The sequence below is a fragment of the Scomber japonicus genome, chromosome 18 (genome assembly GCF_027409825.1).
Source record: "Scomber japonicus isolate fScoJap1 chromosome 18, fScoJap1.pri, whole genome shotgun sequence".
NCBI lineage: Eukaryota > Metazoa > Chordata > Actinopteri > Scombriformes > Scombridae > Scomber > Scomber japonicus.
In genome coordinates, this window is record NC_070595.1 from 1,953,318 (window position 1) to 1,975,184 (window position 21,867).

General features: G+C 38.4%; 1 protein-coding gene across 1 annotated transcript in view; it reads right to left on the reverse strand.

Moving 5' to 3' along the window:
* The window catches only part of abat (4-aminobutyrate aminotransferase), a 34,011-nt gene extending 14,927 nt beyond the window's left edge, over positions 1-19,084 (reverse strand). The window contains exons 1-5 of the mRNA XM_053339288.1: positions 18,978-19,084; positions 13,391-13,538; positions 10,888-10,985; positions 9,670-9,699; positions 5,317-5,434 (exon numbers count right to left, since the gene is read on the reverse strand). Coding sequence (XP_053195263.1) covers positions 5,317-5,434; positions 9,670-9,699; positions 10,888-10,985; positions 13,391-13,460 — 316 coding nt within the window. The 5' untranslated portion in view covers positions 13,461-13,538; positions 18,978-19,084. The remainder of the gene's footprint in view (positions 1-5,316; positions 5,435-9,669; positions 9,700-10,887; positions 10,986-13,390; positions 13,539-18,977) is intronic.
* Between the last annotated feature and the right edge of the window lie 2,783 nt (positions 19,085-21,867).

Genomic DNA, 21,867 nt, shown 5'->3' on the forward strand with positions numbered 1-21,867 from the left:
AATGGGAGTGGGGAAATATTAGAAAATGTATAATAAAAAACATGTCAAAGATCCCCTCCAGACATGTTTTAGAACACACAGAAATCCTTTGCTAGGGGTAATTAATAGCCTGAGATGTTTTGTTACGTTAACCTTTTCAGCAACCTTGTTAAAAATCCTTAAAATAACTTTTTCTTCTCCCTCACTGAAAAATCTACCGAGATGGAAATACTTATGTTTGAGCTACGGAGTCAAGGATGGTAGTGTGAGTATTGTGAGAACCATTTGACAAAGGTGAGATTGAACATGGCAGCACCCTGTCTTCAGCAGTAGATGGCAAAATCAGGTCAGACACTAAGGGCCCCATCTTGAGGTTGGCACACAGTGGATGGTGGGCGTGGCGCATGTGTCGTTGTTAGTTTCCACCAGCGCAGTTGTCATTTTCTCGCCCTGCGCCCACGTTGTCTAAATAGCAAATGCACTTGCACCAGCCTGTACGCCTATGGGCGTGTTGGTCTCAGGTTCATTGCATTGCTATTTTGAGGCAGAGGAAAGCGATTGTGCTACTGACCAAAAAAAAAAAAACAAGTCACTGGTGCATATGTTACTGTTATTTAAAGGGAACATCATCAAGAGTCCAATATGCTCCTAGATAGGCGGGTATATAGGCACAGACAATGTGCTTGTTACCACATGGACACGCAGCAGCATACAAACATGCAAAACATAACTAATAAAAGGACCACTATGTGAATTCATATTATGATTTACATCAACATATTAAAAATACATGTCATATTAGTTAGTCATAATATTTATCAGATTTAATTAATTGTAACAAATGGAGAGCGCCGTTGTGGACAGTCCTAACAACCTATGAAAGTCTGCAGCCTCTGAGATGCTGCACAGAGCGCAGTGCCATTATGCACAGCTACTCACTGTTTATTAAATCAGCTGATGACACCAGGCTGCTACAGTATAACATACAAACAATATACACACACCTCTACACTCATCACACTGGTCGGTTATATCTCTGTATTCTTCCTTTATATGAATTAAATGTGAGGACTTTCAGCAAAAGTAACTCATGTCATATTCTTGAAACACATTGCTGGGTAAATGTACTGTTATAATACAATCCGCCAATGTGACAGCGCCCCTGGATATTAAAGGGAATGGGAGATGACACTCTGATGGGGCCCTAAAAGGAAATCACATTAATAAAACTAAAACTGTACGGAAGTATGGAATCATACCCTCTACTAGGTCATGAATCTGTTACCTATAGGACGTCAGTTGCTGGCCTATGTCAGGCCCCTGTCACAAAAAAAAAAAAAAAACATGCTTCGCCGCCCATGACTCCGCCTCATGCCCATATAAGTAGAATCCGTGTTCTTTTTCTCCCAGCATGCACCTGAAATTTTCAAGATGGCGCTGCCTAGATTCGATACTATTGGCTTCCACTATTAAGTCCACAAACCAATGGGTGACCTCACGGAAGTTAGGTCCATTTCTTATATACAGTCTATGTTCGCCGCCGGTTGGCCGCCCTTCCAACCCACCACAAGGCTTAGCAAGTTTTCTGGGGGAAACCCTGAAGGCATAGTAATCTTAGTGTATGTAAACTTCTGACTTTGAAGAAAGTAATAAAAAATTGTCTAAAAAATTCTCTCTCTCATTATTCTGGCATTTAGCAAATATATCATTTTTGTAATTTAATCCTAACTGACTTAAAACAGGAAAAGTTTAGTCTAATATAAAGTCAAACAGTGAGGAAAAAAAGGTTATACTGTATGTCTTTGTATACAGTCCAGCTCATCATTATTGGCACCCATGAAGTTTAAGTATATAATGTGGAATATCTCCTGAAAAAAATGAATCAAGTGAAACATTTTTTGTCTATAGAGAACTAGTGTTTAATACAAAAGAGAAAATGATAAATAACAATTTAAAACAATAAACAATGGGAGGAAAAAATAAGAAAACCTAAAGCTTGCTGTGTCACTGGTATTGGCACCCTTTGCTGTAAATCAGTATGGAAACACATGATGACTCACCTGTGGTAAATCACAAATGAGAATCACCTGTGATTGTCTGTGCCCATGTGACATGAATTAGCCAATGAATGATGATTTCTGTGTTTTGAAAAGCCATCTGTTATCCCCTGTTCCTTTGTCACAATGGTGAAGACAAAGGAGCTGTGTGAGGACATCAGAAGTGCGATTATTAGCAAACACAAGACCTCCAAAGGGTATAAAGCCATCTCCAAAGACCTTGGTATACCTGTTTCAACAGTGCATAATGTTATTAAGAAGTTTGCCAAGCATGGAACTGTCAAGAACCTCCCTGGATGTGGGGGGGAAGAGGAAAATTGATGAGAGAAGTCTTTGAAGGTTGGTATAAATGGTGGAAAAAACACCACGTCAAACATCCAAAGACCTGAAGACCAACCTGGAACAGTCTGGGGTCATGGTTTCAACAAGTACCATACGCCGTACACTAAACCAAACAGGGCTTTATGGGCAAAGGCCAGGGAAGACACCATTGCTGAAGAAAAGACATAAAAAGGAACAACTAATCTTTGCCAAAGAGTACCTGGACAAACCACAATCCTTCTGGCAAAATGTTCTGTAGACAGACGAAACAAAAATAGAGCTTTTTGGCAATTCACACCAACAGTATGTTTACAGACAGCGCAATGAAGCCTACAAAGAAAAGAACACCCTACCAACAGTTAAGCATGGTGGAGGATCCATAATGCTGTGGGCCTGCTTTGCTGCATCTGGTACTGGAGGCCTTGACCGTATCACAGGAATCATGAAATCGGAGAATTATCAAGAGATTTTAGAGCGAAATGTCCTACCCAGTGTAAGAAAGCTTGGTTTGAGTCGAAGATCATGGGTCCTCCAGCAAGACAAAGACCCAAAGCACACATCCAAAAGCACGCAGGAATGGTTGAAAAGGAAAAAATGGACTGTTTTTTAAAATGGCCAGCAATGAGTCCTGATCTCAATCCGATTGAAAATCTTTGGTATGAGTTGAAATCTGCCATTGGGGAAAAGAAACCTGCAAACGTTCAAGAGCTTGAACAATTTGCAAAGAAAGAGTGGGAGAAAATACCAGCTGAGAAGTGCAAGAAGCTTATAGATGGCTACAAGAAACGTTTGGAGGCTGTCATCACTGCCAAAGGGTGTGCAACCAAATATTAAAGAGGGGTGCCATTATTGCTGCACATGCTGTTTTTTCTGTTTCTTCTTTGAAATTACAATATGTAAATTAAAAAAACATTTTCGTCGTTAAATTACTTTGGACCTCCAATTAAAGGATCCTGATGATATACATTTGGTACATTTCCATTTATTTCTTAAGATATTGTACAGGTTATGCAAAAAATGAAGGGGTGCCAATAATAGTGAGCAGGACTGTAGAGTGTATGTAAACTTCTGGTTTCAATTGTATCATTACATACCATACAGACTGGAATTGCTGCTATTTACCAATTGCTACTTCCTACATATACATAGTAGACTCCTTGATTTTATATTTTATTGTCTATCTTTTTAATATTAATAAATGTCTTATCTGTTGTGCACTTCAGTGTTTACTTTTTAGTGTTAGGAAATGTCTTGTCTTATCTGTTGTGCCTGTGCACTTTCTGTTTCACCGTGGGATAGTGAGAAATGTCTTCTCAATTGACAATAAAGCTGACTTTGACGTCTTTCAGTCATACATGTTTTTATGTTGTTAGCCCCTAACATAAGACACTTTTCTGTTATAATGTGATAGACAATTTAAAAAAAAAATCTTGAAACTGTTCAGTAACTTAAATAGTAAACCAACATGACATTATATGTTGATTGTATTGTCTTTGTTGTCTTTGTCTTGTTGTTGTTTTACTTTGATGTTGTGGTGTGTTATACTAGAGGACAGCAGTGGAAATAAGCCTTTGGGGTTTATTGTGTTTTCATTCTTGATTAATTTTTGTGTAATGACTTTAGTGCTGTGTTATGTGTTTTTTCATTCATCAAATAAATAAATTCATCAATTTAATGATTCACCTAAATTGTAGTTCTACTCCATTTCTAAGCAGCAGAGTGCGGTACCTCACTGCAGGTCACCGCTTTTCTGAGATTGCTCCATAGTTTTAGTTTCAACATTATAGCTTACATTAACATTATACATACAATTATATGTACATTATACATATACATCCAACATTATAACTTGAACAGTATTTTCTATATACTTTCAGACTTCCCCTAGACGTTACAATCAATAAAAATGTAATATAACATTCTTTGTCAATTGGAAAATCCAGCCAAGTATAGACAGACACACACACACACACACACACACACACACACACACACACACGGAACTAAGGATTGCTATGCCCGTTCTGTTTTCCATATACATTAAGTAATTCAAATTATGGGGGGTACATGTTAAGACAAATAGCCAGAGACTTCCATCATAATGACAAACAGAACACAAGCAGGACATACATGCTTACTCAATCAGTGCATTTATTTGCACTTAAGTAACACCATTACACAAAGAAACCAGGTCACGTGGATAATCAGGGAATGTGTTTACATGCACTGTACTACAGTAACTGGGTTATTGTAAATCTACAATGGGGTCAATAATGTTACACTACTTTTTTTGTTTCCATGTGGTTTGATTTTAAAAGGGGTTAAAATGTGAAAATAAATGTGTGAATAACTTGCATACATTGTTTTTTGTGGACCCAGCGTCAAATTTCTGTTGAACCAAATAATTAAAATTGTTTAAAAACTCTTAAATTCTAGTTTGGCATGATCTTACATCATACCTTTTTATGTTAAATAAAAGGTAACAGAATACAATACAATTGTTCTAAATATTACATTTAATCTGGGGAATCATGTCAAGTAAAGTAACTTATCATTTTGTATGTTTTACTTGATGTTACTTAATGTTGTGGAACATATGTGGTTATTTTCTGCTAACGGCATGGGAAATGAAATAATTATTAAAGGGTAAATTAAAGGATATATTAAGAACATGGTAATACCATGGAATTGAACAAGACTTCCTTTTACAGTACAGTTTCAACTTACTTATTGAGTGAACTGTCATGTTTTACTTACTGTTGCAGATTACATATATAATTAATAATGATGTGCCAAGTAAATATATAAAGAAAACATATGAATAGTCCTTGTAAAGTGGTAATTAACAGATGAAATAAGAAACTGATCATTCTAGTAAGGTTGAGTGATCTTACAATATATAGCAGGAGACTATAAATCAGCCATACAAGTATCTGTGTTTGGATCTCTTGTTACTGACCAATCGGAATGGAGGAGATCTGAGTATAGATGTCCAGCATGCGGTTGCCATCCACATCCACCAGGTAGTTCCCCCTGCTTTCTTCATAATTACAGAAGAAGTTGATTGCACCAACATTCTGGGGAGAAACAGTCCTGTATTACAAGCAGCACACAGCAGCATTTAATCCTACTGTACTGACCTGGCAGGAAACACAAATAAATTAAAGCCACAAGCAGTGATGATCGGGTCCTCACACCATTGTGTACATCGGCAACATTATGCAGTGATCTACCTGAGGGCAGGAGACATACAGTGCTGCTTGAATGTTTGTGAACCCTTGTTTCTGCATAAATATGATCTAAAATGTAATCAGATTTCCATTCAAGTCTTCAGACATCAATGAAACAAATGAGACAAAAACATTACACTTGTTAGTTTATTTATTGAAGAAAATTATCCGATTTACAGATTTGTATGTAGCAAAAGTATGTGAATCACTAGGATTATAAGGCAAATCTGATTCAAATCTGATTCCCCCTCATATCTGATTTTTACGCCTGACTATCCACACTGTTTTTAGTGTCCAAATGGGATTTGGCTCTGTTCAGACTCGGCCACATTAATGACCAATCTGACAGGTTGCTGTGGCAACATTGTCGGAGCGGAGGCCTCATCCAGCGTGTATTGTGTGATGTCATATAATTGCGACAGTGACAGCAACAACAAACCCTCAAGCTTCGCTTGAACGGAGTCGTCTCCCCAATGATTAAGGATATGGTTTGGTCCTCTGTCCATGGACTGATGTTTCGACGTCCTCTGTTGCCTCCAGTGATATCAGCTAGCAACATCAACTCGAATAAGTGCGAGTCTGGTGTCGCATATAGTGACGTAGCATAGAGACGTAGAGAGACGTCACGGACAGTCAAATCCTATATGAGTGTTTGGAGCTGTTCAGACTCAGACACATCTGTCCAAATGAGATTTGAAACTACCTCCCAAAGGCGGTTTCAATCTGGTTTGCAAAAATCAGATTTCATGTGATTTATGACTGTTCAGACTTATTAGAGCCATCTGGTTCCAATCTAGATTGGCTAAAAATCGGATTTTGGCTTGCAGTGTGAACGCAGCCTTAGAAGAAGAGATGCTGATACTCACCATGCTGGAAAGAGTTTAAATGGTAAATGGACTGTACTTATATAGCGCCTTTCTAGTCTTTACGACCACTCAAAGTGCATTACATTACATCTCATTCATCCATTCACACACACTCATACACTGATTCATATACCATGCATTCTCATTCATACACCGTTGGCGCAGCAACGGGAGCAATTTGGGGTTAAGTGTCTTGCCCAAGGACACACACTCGACATGTGGACTGGAGGAGCCGGGAATCGAACGACCAATCTTCCAATTGGAGGACGACTGCTTTACCTCCTGAACCATATCACTAAAGAGTTTGGATTCCAGTCTCCAGAAGATTATCATGCAGATCATGTACAAATGGAAGACATCCAACACCATCGTTACCCTCTACAGAAGAGGTCGACCAACATAGATCACACAAGCGCGGGCACAAGGGACCCCTGGTTTCTTACAGTGGCAATGGAGACATTTTCTTGCAATAGCTGCCGTCCATATTCATGAGTGTGTGTGTGCATCTCATAGTTGCAAGAAAAAAGCCACAACTCTCCAAAAAGAACATTGCTGCCATTTATGGTTTTGGTCAATTGGCTTCTCTCAAAATGTGAATGAGCCTCAGCCCACGCACCAATCCTTCTCCATCAGACCATTATTTAATAACTTTTTAATTTCTGTTACTGGACTATACACCATTAGATAAATATGTTTTTACTAGATGTCTGTCTGATAGTGCTGTTACTAAATTTAAGTCATTCCATCTGTACTGAATTCAATACCATGTCTCAATACAACTGAGTTTTCTTATTCTGATTTGAGTCCCTTCCAGATCAATCATATTGTAGATATTCACTGAGAACAACTTTGGACTCCATCATTCCCTTTAAAAAAGAATATATTGGGCGTGCATGTGGTCAAGTGGTTAGAGTGCATCCCACATACTGTACGCAGCCAACCCTGGTTCAAATCCCGGTCACAACCGCCCTCTCTCTCCCAGGTTTCCTGTCTGTTTACTGCTAAATAAACATGGTCTACACCAGACAAAATAAAATAGATAATAAAACAATAGAGAACAGCTCCATGGTATAATTCTCAAACTCAACAATTAAAGCAAACTTTGTGAAAAATAGAAAAAATATGGCTTTCCACCAAACTAGAAGAATCTCGCTTACTCTGACAAGACAGTCTTAAAATATATAAGAAAGCCATCTGTAATGCCAGAGCTGTCTATTACACTTTATTAAAAGAGGAGAATATAAACAGTCCAAGGTTTCTTTTCAGCACTTTAGCTAAACTGACGAATAGTCATAACACTACTGATCTATGTATTCCTAAAACTCTCAGTAGTGATGACTTCACGAGTGTCTTTAATGATAACATTTTAAATAATACGGATAAAATCAATCACCTCCTGCCCTCAAAAGGCAATGACTTATCCTCAAACACAGGAAACTTAGAAACTGCTGTTAAACCTGATATTTATTTTGACTGTTTTTCTCCAGTCGACCTTTCAGGACTAACTTCAGTGATTACTTCTTCCAAACCATCAACCTGTCTCTCAGACTCAATAACAACTAGATTGACTAAGGAAGTCTTTCCCTCAGTTAGCACTTATTTATTAGATATGATCAATCTGGCTTTGGTAACAGGATATGTACCACAGTCCTTTAAATTAGCTGTAATTACACCACTTAAGAAGCTTAATCTTGATTCAGAGGTTCTAGCCAACTATAGACCTATATCTAACCTCCCCTTTCTATCGAAGATCCTTGAGAAAGCAGCTGTGTTTCTACATAGTAATAGATTATTTGAGGATTTTCAGTCTGGATTTACAGCTCATCATAGCACAGAGACAGCACACTCAAGATTGATTGATTGATTGATTGATTGATTGATTGATTGATTGATTCAACAAACTGATAAGTTTGATGTTTCTGTCTAATTTAACTGGGTTCCCTATACCTAGTTTTGGGACAAATGTACAGTTAGCACTCAGGCCCCCAAAAAAAGAAAAAATAACTACAGAAATATAATAACTACAAAAAATAGGGGGAAAAAAGCAAAAAATAAGCTCTGCACTAGGCCAAGCCCCTCTGGAGCCCTTACAGCTCTCGTCGCTGGCTTTGTTTCAAGATATAACCACAACTGGCAAAACTCAAGAGATCCAGCCTCCTCCTATATACAGTACTGTATATCAGCTGTGTCCTACCAAGAGACAGCCAATAAGTGATCATCAATTATCCCACCTGGTCCACAAAATACCCCAATAATTGAATCACAAAACAATCAAAATACATTTAAAATAGCATTGCAAACTGAACACCAAAAAAAATACCCTTCCAACTCTACATCTACCCCCCTTTTATAATCCTCCTGTATGCTTGTTTAATGTAATGTTTAATACAAATATGAGTCCCTGTATTATTTAAAAATGTACACTTTGTTACACTATAATCCACAATAGAAAAGTAACTTTGTAAGCAGGCCTCCCAAATTCCTTCTATTAACAATAGAAGAAATTATGTTGAAATCATGCTACAACACAGACCACTCCAAGCTTCAGCCCTTCAATGTGGCACTGGCAGCTAGATGGTGATATCACAGCATTTTCAAAACAATTTGTCATGTAGAATTAGCTTTGCATGTAAAATTACTAGGGCTGTCAGCGTTAACGCGTTAATCGCGATCAGATCAATGCAATCCATAACGCGTTTTTTTAATCGCATTTTAATTTTGCAAGCCTTTTTGTCCCTTCTACTCACCCGTAGACGGCTCCTCTAGCTGTAGTGCTATGCTTTGAAGTGGCCTCCTACAGTAAACCTACCGCGGTGATGGAAAGTAAGAGAGCTACTGGACTTTTGAACGGCTTGTTTAACTTTAAAAAAACTTCAGTTGACAAGTCAAAAGTAAAATGCAACCTGTGTCAAACGGAGTTTAACTACCACCAGAGTACGTCGAGTTTGAGTTAGCACCTCCACGCTAAACACCCAGGTGCAGCCAAGCGAGCCTCAGCTCCACCAACCTACAGTCCTAAAAATTACATACACACACCACTGCAGATTCAGAACATCATAATAATACAACAAAAATGGGTTTGATTTCAACTGAAGGAGCCACTTTCATAGTCTCAATGCTAAACTAGATGCATTTTTATTTCGACACACACACACACACACACACACACACACACACACACACACACACACACACACAAACACACACACAGCTCACCTGGATTTCTCCCAGTTGTTTCGTTAGCTCCTGCAGATAAGAGTCATAAAAAGTCAGTGATACTCAGCAATACACGAGGTAGTGATAAAGTACATTGATTTGTATGAGGGTGATAGAAAGGGCCATGGAGGACAAGACGCACATAGATATGTTCCTGTGATTATTTACTTTAAGTCCCACATGTGCATATGTGTGTGTCTGTGTGTGATTGGTACAACTTAGCCATGCAGAGACACATGTGACTCATAATAAACAGGTGTGCATGTGTATGTACATCCATGTGCGACTGCAAGTGCACATGGATGGCTTTGGTACATGGACTGTACTTATATAGCGCCTTTCTGGTCATTACGACCATTCACCCATTCATACACACTGATGACAGGGGCTACCACACAGGGTGCCAACAGGAGGAATTTAAACCATTCATTCTCATTCACACATCATTGGCGCAGTAACAGGAGCAATTTGGGGTTAAGTGTCTTGCCTAAGGACACATTGACATGTGGACTGGAGGAGCCAGGAATTGAAGCAAATGATGTTACTTCTGATGCATGTACAATGTTTCATAGAGTTTTCAAGCACCTCAAAAATGGAAAGAGTGGAAGAGTATGAATCATGACTTTTTGCAGAGATCAAAAATAGCTGATTTCCTATTGAAAAATAATAATAATAAAAATGTATTTTGTCAAGAATGATTAGAACAACCATATCTTATGAAACTTTGTTTCAAAATGTCCTTGCATTTGGGAACCCGCTGGCCACACCAGAGCCCAATCACTACATAACTTTGCCGTTATCACCAGTTCTTACGTGTGTGCCACGTTTTTGAGCCCCTCAAAAATGCATGATGGAAAACTAAGACCAGTCTGTGATTTTGAGCTAAAGAAAATATTGGTGCATTACCTGTACCTGTGCATTACCGCTACACAACTATAGCCAAGTACTAACATTGAGTACATTTTTTGCCATATAAAAACAGAGCATGAAGTGATAAAACATGTTGAGTTCAAATAAAGCACACACATGCATGTGAACATGCTGTCACAGTATGCGCATCACAGACATGCCGATATACGCCCCTTTTACTAATTAAACACAGAAGGCACATATATATGTAAATGTGGGACTTTAAGCAAATAATCACACAAATGTATGTATTTGCATCTTGTCCTTCACAACCTTTTACACCACATATAATGTGTGTTTGTGTGTTACCTGTGATCGTGGCCCAGGGACTTCAGTTTTCATGGAGGGCCTGTCATAGTCAAACTCCACCTGAGTCTTTGGTGCTGCCTTGCTAACATATCTGCACCCTAATGGACATAACATAGAAAATGCTATTAATCTATACATAAATACATACAGTGGGCACACATGAGTGTGTTTACATACCCATGCACACAAGAATATTGATGTGCAACGACATACCAAAAACCTGATCATAAGAGATATTAGTGAGTATGTACCTGAATCATCATGCTCACACCAATGTTTACATTGTTTTAACACAGGGCGGTTTAGTCAGAATGCCCGAGAGCTGTGAAATGTACGGATAAATAGTGCCAAAATATTTCCTTGAAAGTGCTGTTGGTCTTTATAGCTTACGCGAGCTTGTGCCATCATGCAACTTAGATAAACAGTATATTTTCAGTTTTAGTCTTAACAATGCGATGAGAGAAAGAAATCCACTTAGAAACTTGTAGTGGGATGTGTTTTTATTTCTTCATAGTACTGTGTTGAGTCTTTCTTGTAAATGCGTGTGTCATTTAATTTCACCCACTGTTTCATCCACTGCTTTTACTTGGAGTTTAAGCAATTGCATATGTGTGGGTCCAGGTGGACGATATTAGATAAGACAAACCTTTAACTCTGTTAAAGTCTTGATGAACAACAATGTTTAGGTAGGCTCATAGGGGTGTGCGATATTGGATTCACGAGATTTTAACTATATTTTTAAGAAAACGTCAATGAGGAAATACATGACTGTTCTTTTAATTGAAATTCACAAAATGGAAATTGAATTGAAATGTTTTAACTAATTATCTTGTAATGAATCACTTTAGTTCTACTTTCTAAATATATAAATTATCATATGCAGTATGCAGCACTATAAAAGGTTTCCTCATATAGATATTTTATAGATGGATAATTTTGGCATTTATGGAAATAACAACCATAAATACAAAAGTTAGATACAATCACATATACCAAAAAGTAAATTATAAAAAGAGTAGAACAAAATTCTAATATATAAATATAAATTAAATAAATAATCCAATTTTCACAAATTACTGTATAACCGTGTAACATATTGCTAATAAAAAAAGACACAAATACAAGTAAATTGCACAAATCCTGTATCACATAAATACACAAGTAGAACAAAATATAAATTATGTTATAATTTGGTAGTGTGACTCATTTTATTTTTTGCACCATTAGGCTTCCATAGCTGCGCTAGATTCCTCCACTCCTCCTACTTCAGACTCTCAGTGTAGAGACCTGAGGTCAACCTGCTGCTCCTCTCCTCATCTCATACCTGCTAAGATCTTCTCAGCAGGTAGAAGCCGTAACAATGTTAATGATCCACACGTGACATTATAAAAAGTAGATATGACGTGCAAATGAGAGATAAAAAAACATTGTCTCTCTTTTTTAATTTTTTTTTGTATTATAGCTTGACGAGACAATATTCACTTCGACAAGAAATAACGTTTTAATCTCCTTTTAAACAATTGTCCAGAAAGCTGAAGCCTTGCATACCCCCTAGGAAACACTCTTAAAGTTCAATTAGGACTACCTGAGAGTGGGACTGAAAGTCAAAATTATCATGACATATTGCTGTTTTATAATAGTTGCAGTTTGCAGAATTAGACATATTATACATTTGAAAATGTTATTATATTAGGTTCATCTATAGTCACACAGTCTAGGATAATTCATTGTAAATGTTTCTCAAATATGATACAATTTGAAAGAACCAACAAAAGAAAGAAAGAAAACCCAAATAAACCAATATTTGATTTGCTTTGAATTTGGCTTAGGACAAACTGTATCAGTTCTTGTGGATATCGTTTATCTGGACTGATTTCCTAATCTGATTGAATACAGGCCCTGTGTTGATTTTGTCCCTTCATGCTGTGTTCACAGACATTAAATTTACTATTTAACCATTCTGTTAAACACTGACTACTACTAGGTTAAACTAGTATGATAAATCTGATCTAATGATTGACAGGAGAAAGTGCCCTTTTGAAACATCACTCAGTCAACAGCCTCTGACAAGTGTGTACACATGTTTTTATAAGCTACTCCTGCTTGAGGTTAGTCAAACATTTACACTGATTAGATAATGCTTGTCGTTTTTATCTGAAACATGGTTATATAATGTCTATCCCTGAGAACATCAAAAGTAATGCACTTACATATTAAAGTCCAAAATTATCAGTTCTCAAGTTTGAAATCCTTTTTTACAATCAGATTTTGTCGTATTTACTGATGACCTGCTTCCTTAAACCATTGTTTGTCAATTATCTTTAGCACCCGGAACTTAAGACCAATTTAACAACTGAAAGGAGGACACAAAGGTGGTATGAACAATCTTTTTCTAAGAAAACACCTCTGGTAAAAGTTGTAGTAAAAGTTGTAAGATGGCTGAAGGAGCAAAAGAGACAAATGAAACCAAAGTCAAAGTATTGAGAGGATTTGTTGGGTTTACCTGGAGCACTGAGACGCAAGTTTTTCTGCAGGGAGAGCGCAAGTTGACGACTTATCAAGGAGGACGCCATGACAAAACTGTCAAGAGATGGGAAGAAGTGTGAGAGAGAGGCAGCAACTGCCCTCAGGGTCTGGGATCACCAAGTCACCTGGAGGGGGAGGGGGGGGGGGGGGGGGGGGGGGCGGGAGAGCGAGAGAGAATATAAATCCAATACTATTTCTGTTCTTATCTTATTTGTCTATCGAACCGCCAATCTTCCGATTGGTGGACGACTGCTCTACCTCCAGAGACACAGCAGTGTTAGCACAACAACAATATTTTCATAACCATTTAATGTATGCATTGTGTTGACAGATAAAGTCCTGGTGGTCTGTTTTCTCTCCCCTCTCATTTCCCAGGTTCTTATGTAATACTGGCAGTGGGAACAGGAAAATTCCAGTTATCTGCTTTCACACAGCCAAGGAAACCCTGGCCCATCACACACAAGCACAAGCACACACACACACAAACACACAGCCAGTTTCTTGGCAACACTTTGCGAACTGGATGAAACTGGTTCAGAGAGAGTTACACAAGACTGCATCTTTATATGGCCAGAAGGGGTAGGGTGGGTTATGTGAGGGGGGTGTATAATAAAGTGACAGAGGCTGAAGGCACACAGTGAGTTTGAACACGGATAAATTGGAATTTGAGCACAAATTGAGTGCAAACATCAACAACGCCTAATTGAAATCTTGAGTCTGAAATCAAGCTGGATTTCTGATGCTGTGTTGGAGGTTTCAGTTGTCTTTAACACTGATGCCTTAAATGAATTCATATTAAGGGACAGGATCTTACTCATTGATTATCAAAGCACCAATGCTGAAATGTGATTTACATTATCGGGGGGGGGGGGGGGCACTGCTTTTAGGATGTGGGAATGACTGTGTATTGACAATCGTATTACTGCCATTTTGCACAACTTTGTGAATTCTGTTACTGATTTTAATGTATTGTTCCACCTACCTGCCCAGGGACTACAGGTGGAACATAGCAACTTGCTAAAACCTTGTGAAATGCATCTCTCCTTGCTTCATACAAGGTTAATGTTTTATGGTGTACTACCTCTGTTTAAATAAAATAAACAGGACATTACATTACAAACACCAAGTGCCAGTGATGTGGCTTTCCTCCAGTAACAGGGATGATGGACTGATAACATTTTATTGATACCAATGTGGATTACTGATTCTGCTTATTAGTCTGATTCTTTATTGATTCCCTTATCAATTCCTTATTAGTTCTTTGTGTGGTAAAAGGGAGGCCGACACAGGTTTTCAGTGACAACACAACTGTTTTATAATCTCCACTGTTTATCAATGACCTTGCAAGCTGATGAATATATGACACAAAACTGGTAGGTAAGATAAATGATTAACATTAACATTATATCCACAGAGGAGAGCAGCCTATCAGCACAGCAAGAATTGTAAAGCAGCTAATACTCAAGCATTTCAAGAGGCACTTTGACTTCTGGACAATGTGGACCCACCTAAAATAGCTAGCTTGTTAGATAGCCAGATAGGCATAGACAAAGTTTTTTCCCTGACTATCTAACTCAAAGGCAGGTTAGTAGTAGTTTGTCTTCAAGAACGACAATGATTGCAATAAGGTTTTTGATTTAATGGCTAAATAATTATCTTTGCGAGATGAACATAAACCATATTGTGAACTTCCTAAGCTGCCACTGAAAGACTAATGTTAGCTGAGTGATGAACTCTAGCAGTAACAAACATGACCGGCTGGCCAACATACACTGCAGCATTAAACAATTTACACCAACTCTGAGGTGAAAAAATTACTTTAAATGATTGTCGATCAAATGCTGGTATCAAATAGAGGCTGTGTTGTGTAGTGTGAGTCTTAAAGCTGCAGTTGGTAACTTTGAGGAGAGAGAGGACTTAGCATCAAATTTGAAGAAGTACAACTTTCAGATCCCTCCCCCTCCCTCTCCGCTGCACTCCTGCCCTGCCTCCAAAGTCCCTCCCCCAGAGGAGGCTGACGTGTGCGCGACGGCACGCGACCACGTGCACGCGACCACATTCACACGATCGGTAATAAATGAACTACACTCCACACAGCTAGATATAAAACGCTTTACAGTGACTTTCGCATGGCTATACCTCACCTAGAAACTTGGAGATTACTAGTTTCATGTAATGTTGTCTTTAGATAGTGACAGTCTTAGCAAATATGACAAAAAGTTACTTTTATAAGACTTACCAACTGCAGCTTTAAAGCAATGAATTTCACTATATGGCAGCAATGAGACATCTTACCAACGGGGGACGATATTTGACAGAGAAAACGGCTCAGCTACCTACCAGCTGCCGTAGATATCAAACGTAAACATGAAGAGGTCAATGCTAAGTTTGGTGTGGGACCTTTTCAAACTAAAAATGGGGGAGTTCATTGTAAACCTGCACCTTGGCCAGGCTACTCAGGATAGCACCACAATGCCTCTGCATCCTGGTTACTTCGGTCCCGTCAGAGCGTTTCAGCTGCTGGACTAACTGTCACCAGACTGCGCTCACTGATCCCTGAGCATGCTAACATGCTAACATGCTAATCAACAAGAATTAATAGGCTGGAGTTCCTTTACTTTGTTAGTAGTGGACAGTCACCACCACAGCAGCAGTGTATCTTTTTTGTTTAAGTTAAAAAGTTGAACTTTCACTGACTTGTCTATGAGGATTGTTGTTGGACTACAGTATACATTATTGGAATAAAGCTTTAATTAAGGAGAAACACTGTATTTTGTATTTTCATGGCATTTTTAAGTTAAAAAAAAAGATTCATCGATAATTGATCGTTAATTTTAAACTGGCTAATTCGTGGAACAACTCTATCCCCCACTTTCCATGTGTGTACCTCTTATACAGAACAGCAAGGTGGTATAAACCAGCAGCATTCCCACCTTGAACAGGCTGTCATGAGAGCAGAGAGTAGTGCATCCCTAAATGACAGAAAAATGCAGCATACTCTTAACACAGAGCTGAAACTGCGTAAATAAGTGTACATAAATTCAGTAAGTGACAAATATAAAGACAGTCTATTGTTTTGCTGTAATTCACAGGTTGCCATCTCACTGTTTGTTTGTTTGTTTGTTTGCTCTTCTCTTTCTGAACAGGGGCATAGCTCAGCCCCCGTTACAAAGAGTAGTATTTCAACAATATTTCAACAGTGTAATTCGCACAAAAGATAGAATGATAAATGACAAAAAATATTGCTGTGATGAGTGTGATTTGCATCACATCGATATAAACAATAGAGCAAAATATGAAACCGTAGACATTTTTCTACTTTCACATGATAAATGTCTTCATATCGCACAGCCAAACAGTAGAGTATACTAATTATTCAGGGAGAGTAATGTTCATTGGCGTTATTTTTGTGAAAAAGACCATATTCTTGTCTCTTTTGTTTATATACACAACATGTCTCGTGAAATAGTATCCAGCTGCTGCCAGCCAGTGGAGGATTTAGATATGCGGGCCGGGAGCACGGGGCCTGTACTGTATACCAAAAAAAAAAATCAGTTTTCTATCACTCATTCTTTTTATAATGTCACCGTGTGGGCAATAATTGTTACCGTTGGTGTCCTAGTTATAGTCAGTGAACTCGCAGCATCTGCCTGCTGAGAAGATCTTATAGTCAGAAGTAGGAGATTTGGAGAGGAGGAGAGATAGGTCAACCTTAGGTCTCTCCACTGAAAGCCTGAGGTAGGAGGAGTGGGGGAATTTAATGCATTTAATGGTAGCCTGATGATGCAAAAAGTAAAATTAGTCGCACTACCAAATTAACACACATTTTATAAATAGGTTGTTTTATTTGTGTGATGTACGATTTGCGCAATTTACTATTATTTCTGTGTTTTTCATTAGCAATATGTTATAATTCATGACAATTTGATTCTTTATTTCATTTATACACTAGAACTGTTTCATTTTTGGTATTTGTGACTTTATATATAATTTTGCTATTTATGGTTGTTATTTCTATCTATATGGAGGGAGAGGAGGCAAAACCTTATACAGTGTAAAATGATGATAATAATAATTATTAATATTATTATTATCATAAACATCCGAGCCTTACAAAAGTCAGATATTTGTAAGTCACCCTGTACTCTGACCCCCACATCACCAACATAAAATAAAAGTGGTCTCCCATCATCATAAAATTGTATCAACCGTAAGAAGCCTCTAAGGCTGATGTGGCTTCTGGAATAATTGATCAGATTGTACGAGACACTAGATGTGTTCCAGTAACAATTTTCATGACATTTATATCATATCTCACTTGAAATTAAATGTGCTATATGAAGTTTTCATACATGCATTTTGCTTAAAACAGGTCTAGGCTGGTCAAATCAGCTGTCTATCCTCTAGTAACCTGAAATTGCATTGACAAATGGACCGTTGTGTAACCACAGCTACTGTGTGGTGTTACCAAACGCTAGAGTTGGTTGACTACATGTTCTGGTACTAGGATATGTGACATGGAAAAGTGACAATCATTTTGTTTTCTAAGAGCCTGTATACTGTAGGCACTCTGATAGTAACTTTGAAACATTAATTTAGAGGGTCAATGAAATTATGTTTCATTATCTGATCTGTTAGTCATCCTTATAGTATTTTTACAATAATGACACATTGATCAATAAATAATGCAATGCTTGAGCTTGAACACACTAAACACTAAACACACAGAAATGTTAGTCGTATAGTATTGCAAGTAGCTGATGTGTCAATTTTCATACAAAATTTAATTTTTTCAAGTTTGTGTCTATGTAAATTAATGTCAGAAAACAACTCCTGTGCAATAAACCTGTGTAACCAAATACATAATAACAGCCATGGCATTGACTGTTTAAGAATAAACAGATAGTTTAACAGTTATGTCTCAACATATGCTGAAGGTTGACGGTTGAAGGTTGAATTATAACTTCTGTGTAGAATGTAATTAACCTCCTTTAACCTTCTGATGGTGAAAGTGAAATATTAAGCCTACATATGTAGATCTATATGGGCCAATGGCAAGGACTGTTACTTCTGCTCCTCAAGACAGATGAGAAAGAGAAATGCCGTTAACACTCACACAAATGAATTTCAGGCATTAAAAATAGTGTGTGCCTTCATTGAGATCAAGATTAATTAAGGCATTTCAATTTATATAAGGTGTTTGGTCTTTTAGCTTTTCTTGTCTTCTGAAAAAAAATCTGGTTCCGACTGGATCTGGCTGGCTCTCACACGAGAGATTACGAATGAGTATAAATCTGAATATGAAGTAGCCTATGCTTCGCAGTCTATTATTATTACAAACAGAGTGTGTTATGATGCTTCGACGACTGTTTTCCCGACACGGATGCCGCAGACCTGACAGCATCCTGATACGTCTACGGTTCAAAAGCACAAACACTCTCCGACGTGACTGACCCACTGTCGATGCGACAACACCGCGATCCAACCTAGGCATAATTTGCGAAGCAGTGCCTGTTTTTTACGAGACGCGTGTAGTACCTGATTATATCTTTAAGAACACTTACCTATGACCCAGCAACGGAGTGAGATTCTGCGTCTGTCTACCAACTGCAGACCGACAGCTCGACGGCAGCACCGTTTCAGTTCCTGTGCTCTCTACTGGAGGAGGGGCTTTCTCTCTCTAGCCTGAAAAAAAAAACACTCACTGATCTTTATCAGCGTGAATGCTGACAAGCATTTAAACTTTTACTCCTCAAAGCTTTGCTTCCTTATTGTTGTCAAACGAATACTACTTCTACTACTACTACTATTGTTGTTGTTGTTAGTAGTAGTAGAAGTAGCAGTAGCCTAGTTGTAGGACTGGTACGAAGGCCCTATTATATCCAAAGGCATGTACATCATTATTATTATTGTTATTATTATTTTTATTGTTATTAGTATCATTGTCATCATCATTATTAAGACCCAAGCACCAAAAGTTGGGAAGATCCAATTGAAACTGAAATGATTCTTCAAAAGAAACACATTTTTAAGAGCCTAAAGGTGCTTCAAAATGTTGTGTGATGTGATTTCAGTATAGTATAGTTACAGTCACCACTAGAGGGCACTGCAGCATTGTTATTGTTGTATGTTAAGCAGAAATTTACAGAGTGAGACCAACAGAGAGCTGAACAGCAAGTAAGCATGCGCTAGTACACTGTTCACGAATGACCTGTGTTGAATAAACAGTCAAGTTAAGCCACATGAGTATGTGTGCTTCATGACATTCTTATTGTACATTTTCCAGGTCATGGGTAGCACATAGGTGTGGCAAAACAGCTGGAGGAAACCCCCAAGAAGATTTCAATTTAAAAGCAACCAACTTTAAATTTGACATGATCTTGGCTATTGTTAATCAGGTGCAGAAACTTCATCTTCCATTGAGCCATAACCAACATGGGGCCATATAAACTCTGAACACTGCTTTGCATCATCCTGATATAGTAGGTGCAGTGGAGCCTGTTGTGTGCCTATCTTAATACTTAATTAGATCATCCGGAATCTAATCACGACATGAAGCTTCTTCTTTTATTTGCTTTATTGTCCAAACCGAGAGTAACACTACAAGTCCACCTGTTACGCCTCTGGGCTGCCGTTATTCATCTCCCCCTGTTTTCCTAAACATGTGACCTATGTAACCCAATACATGACATCCTTTTTTCGGAAATAAACTTATCCTCTTAAACAACCTCTGCATTGTACCAAACATAAGTATCTTTTTAACATATTATTTGGCATTATCTATCAGTTTTTTTCCTTATTCAACAACTAGATTTATTTTCTTTTTTTTTCTTTTTTTTTACAATAACTTTTTTAACAAAACTTTTCACAATACCTCCACACTCTGTATACTGTTCACTTCAACAACAAAAAACCACCAAATCTTTCAGGTGCCCTCTTAACCCTTTGAGGTCTGGCTCTCATCATGTCCAGGCCTGTACTGGGACAAAAATTCGGCCCTGGACTTTTTGGTTCAGACCGGCCCACTACAATCCATGCTCAGATACTGTGCCAACTCATGTTGATGTACATTTAAACACACAAGCCCTTAATAACAGTAGTATACTGAACAATATCCCTTATATTCTGGAGACTTGAATAGGCTTGAATTAGTTTTAACTGTATCATGTGAAACTGTTGAACGAGCAATAAACCATAAACACTGACTGAAAAAAAATATGTAAAGCATCATAGGCTACATATGTGTTATGGTGTTAGATCAATGTCCATCATGAACATATTAGACTATAGGCACAAAGAAAGGTGCATATTGACACTTACAACACTTTAACTCTGGTGACCTGATTTGGCGGATGTCATTATAGGTAGAAATTATCAAAAATTGTGAAAGTAGCAGATCTACATGTTCAAACCACACCACATTGCAACATGTGAGCTGTAAGCTTGCACATTTGTAATTATGTGGCATCCTTTGATGAACATAGTGGTTAATAAAAGCAACTAATCAATTAATCAGGATAGTATATGAATATGGTTATTGTTTTCTAATACTTTAGATAACTAGATTTAGGCCTAGTTGTAACACACCACACTATGCAGAGTTTGCTATTTATTATGTCAAGTAAAGTTCATAGACAGTTAGTAACCATTCTGAACATTTAATGAGTGTTTATCCACACCATGCTGCAGGCACACACCTGCTTAAAACTCTATCACCACTTCCACATGGCGGAGAGTCTTCCTCAACCTCCTGCTCCTGCACCACCATGGCAGCGGGAGCCTCACTTGACTCACTGTCCGACACCTGCTGCTGAGAGGGACCCACTCCTGAAGCCGCTCCGGCCACGCTGGCCCCAGCAGCAAACATTTCTGAAATTTTTTTGCTCGTAGCAGCGTCGGTTGCTAGAGCTTTTCTTTTTTTATCTCTTTGTTTTTCCGCTCCGCCTTTTCGCTTTTTAGCCGCATTGTCCATTTTGTTGTAGTAGTATCTCTCACTAGCTCTCATCTGATTGCTTGTCATCAAAGGTGATTGGACGAGGGGGGGTTGGGGGGGTCAAGAACCAGCGTGGGTGGAACTCATGGGCCTCTGTAGCCTATCATAGGGCCACTGGGCCAGGTATTCTTTAGACAGACAAGCCAATGGGCCTCTGCTGTGTCTGCAGGCTGCAGCGGAGCTCTGTGGGCCGGTGCATGTCTCTGCTCTGGGCCAGGAGAGTAACCATGGCAAGGCGCAGCAAAAACTAATTGAACAAATAAAAAAAATAAAAAGCCACCGGCCCATTATTGACCGGCCCACCGGGAAAAGTCCCGGTACGGCTATGGCCAATCCACCCCTGATCATGTCTGACATTTGAGTGTCCTGGTGTGGGGTTTGAGTGATATTAGTCTCTGTTTGTGTGTCCGCCTCAAGTACACTATCCTCCTCTCCTGGTGTCTCTTCCTGTGTACTGTGCA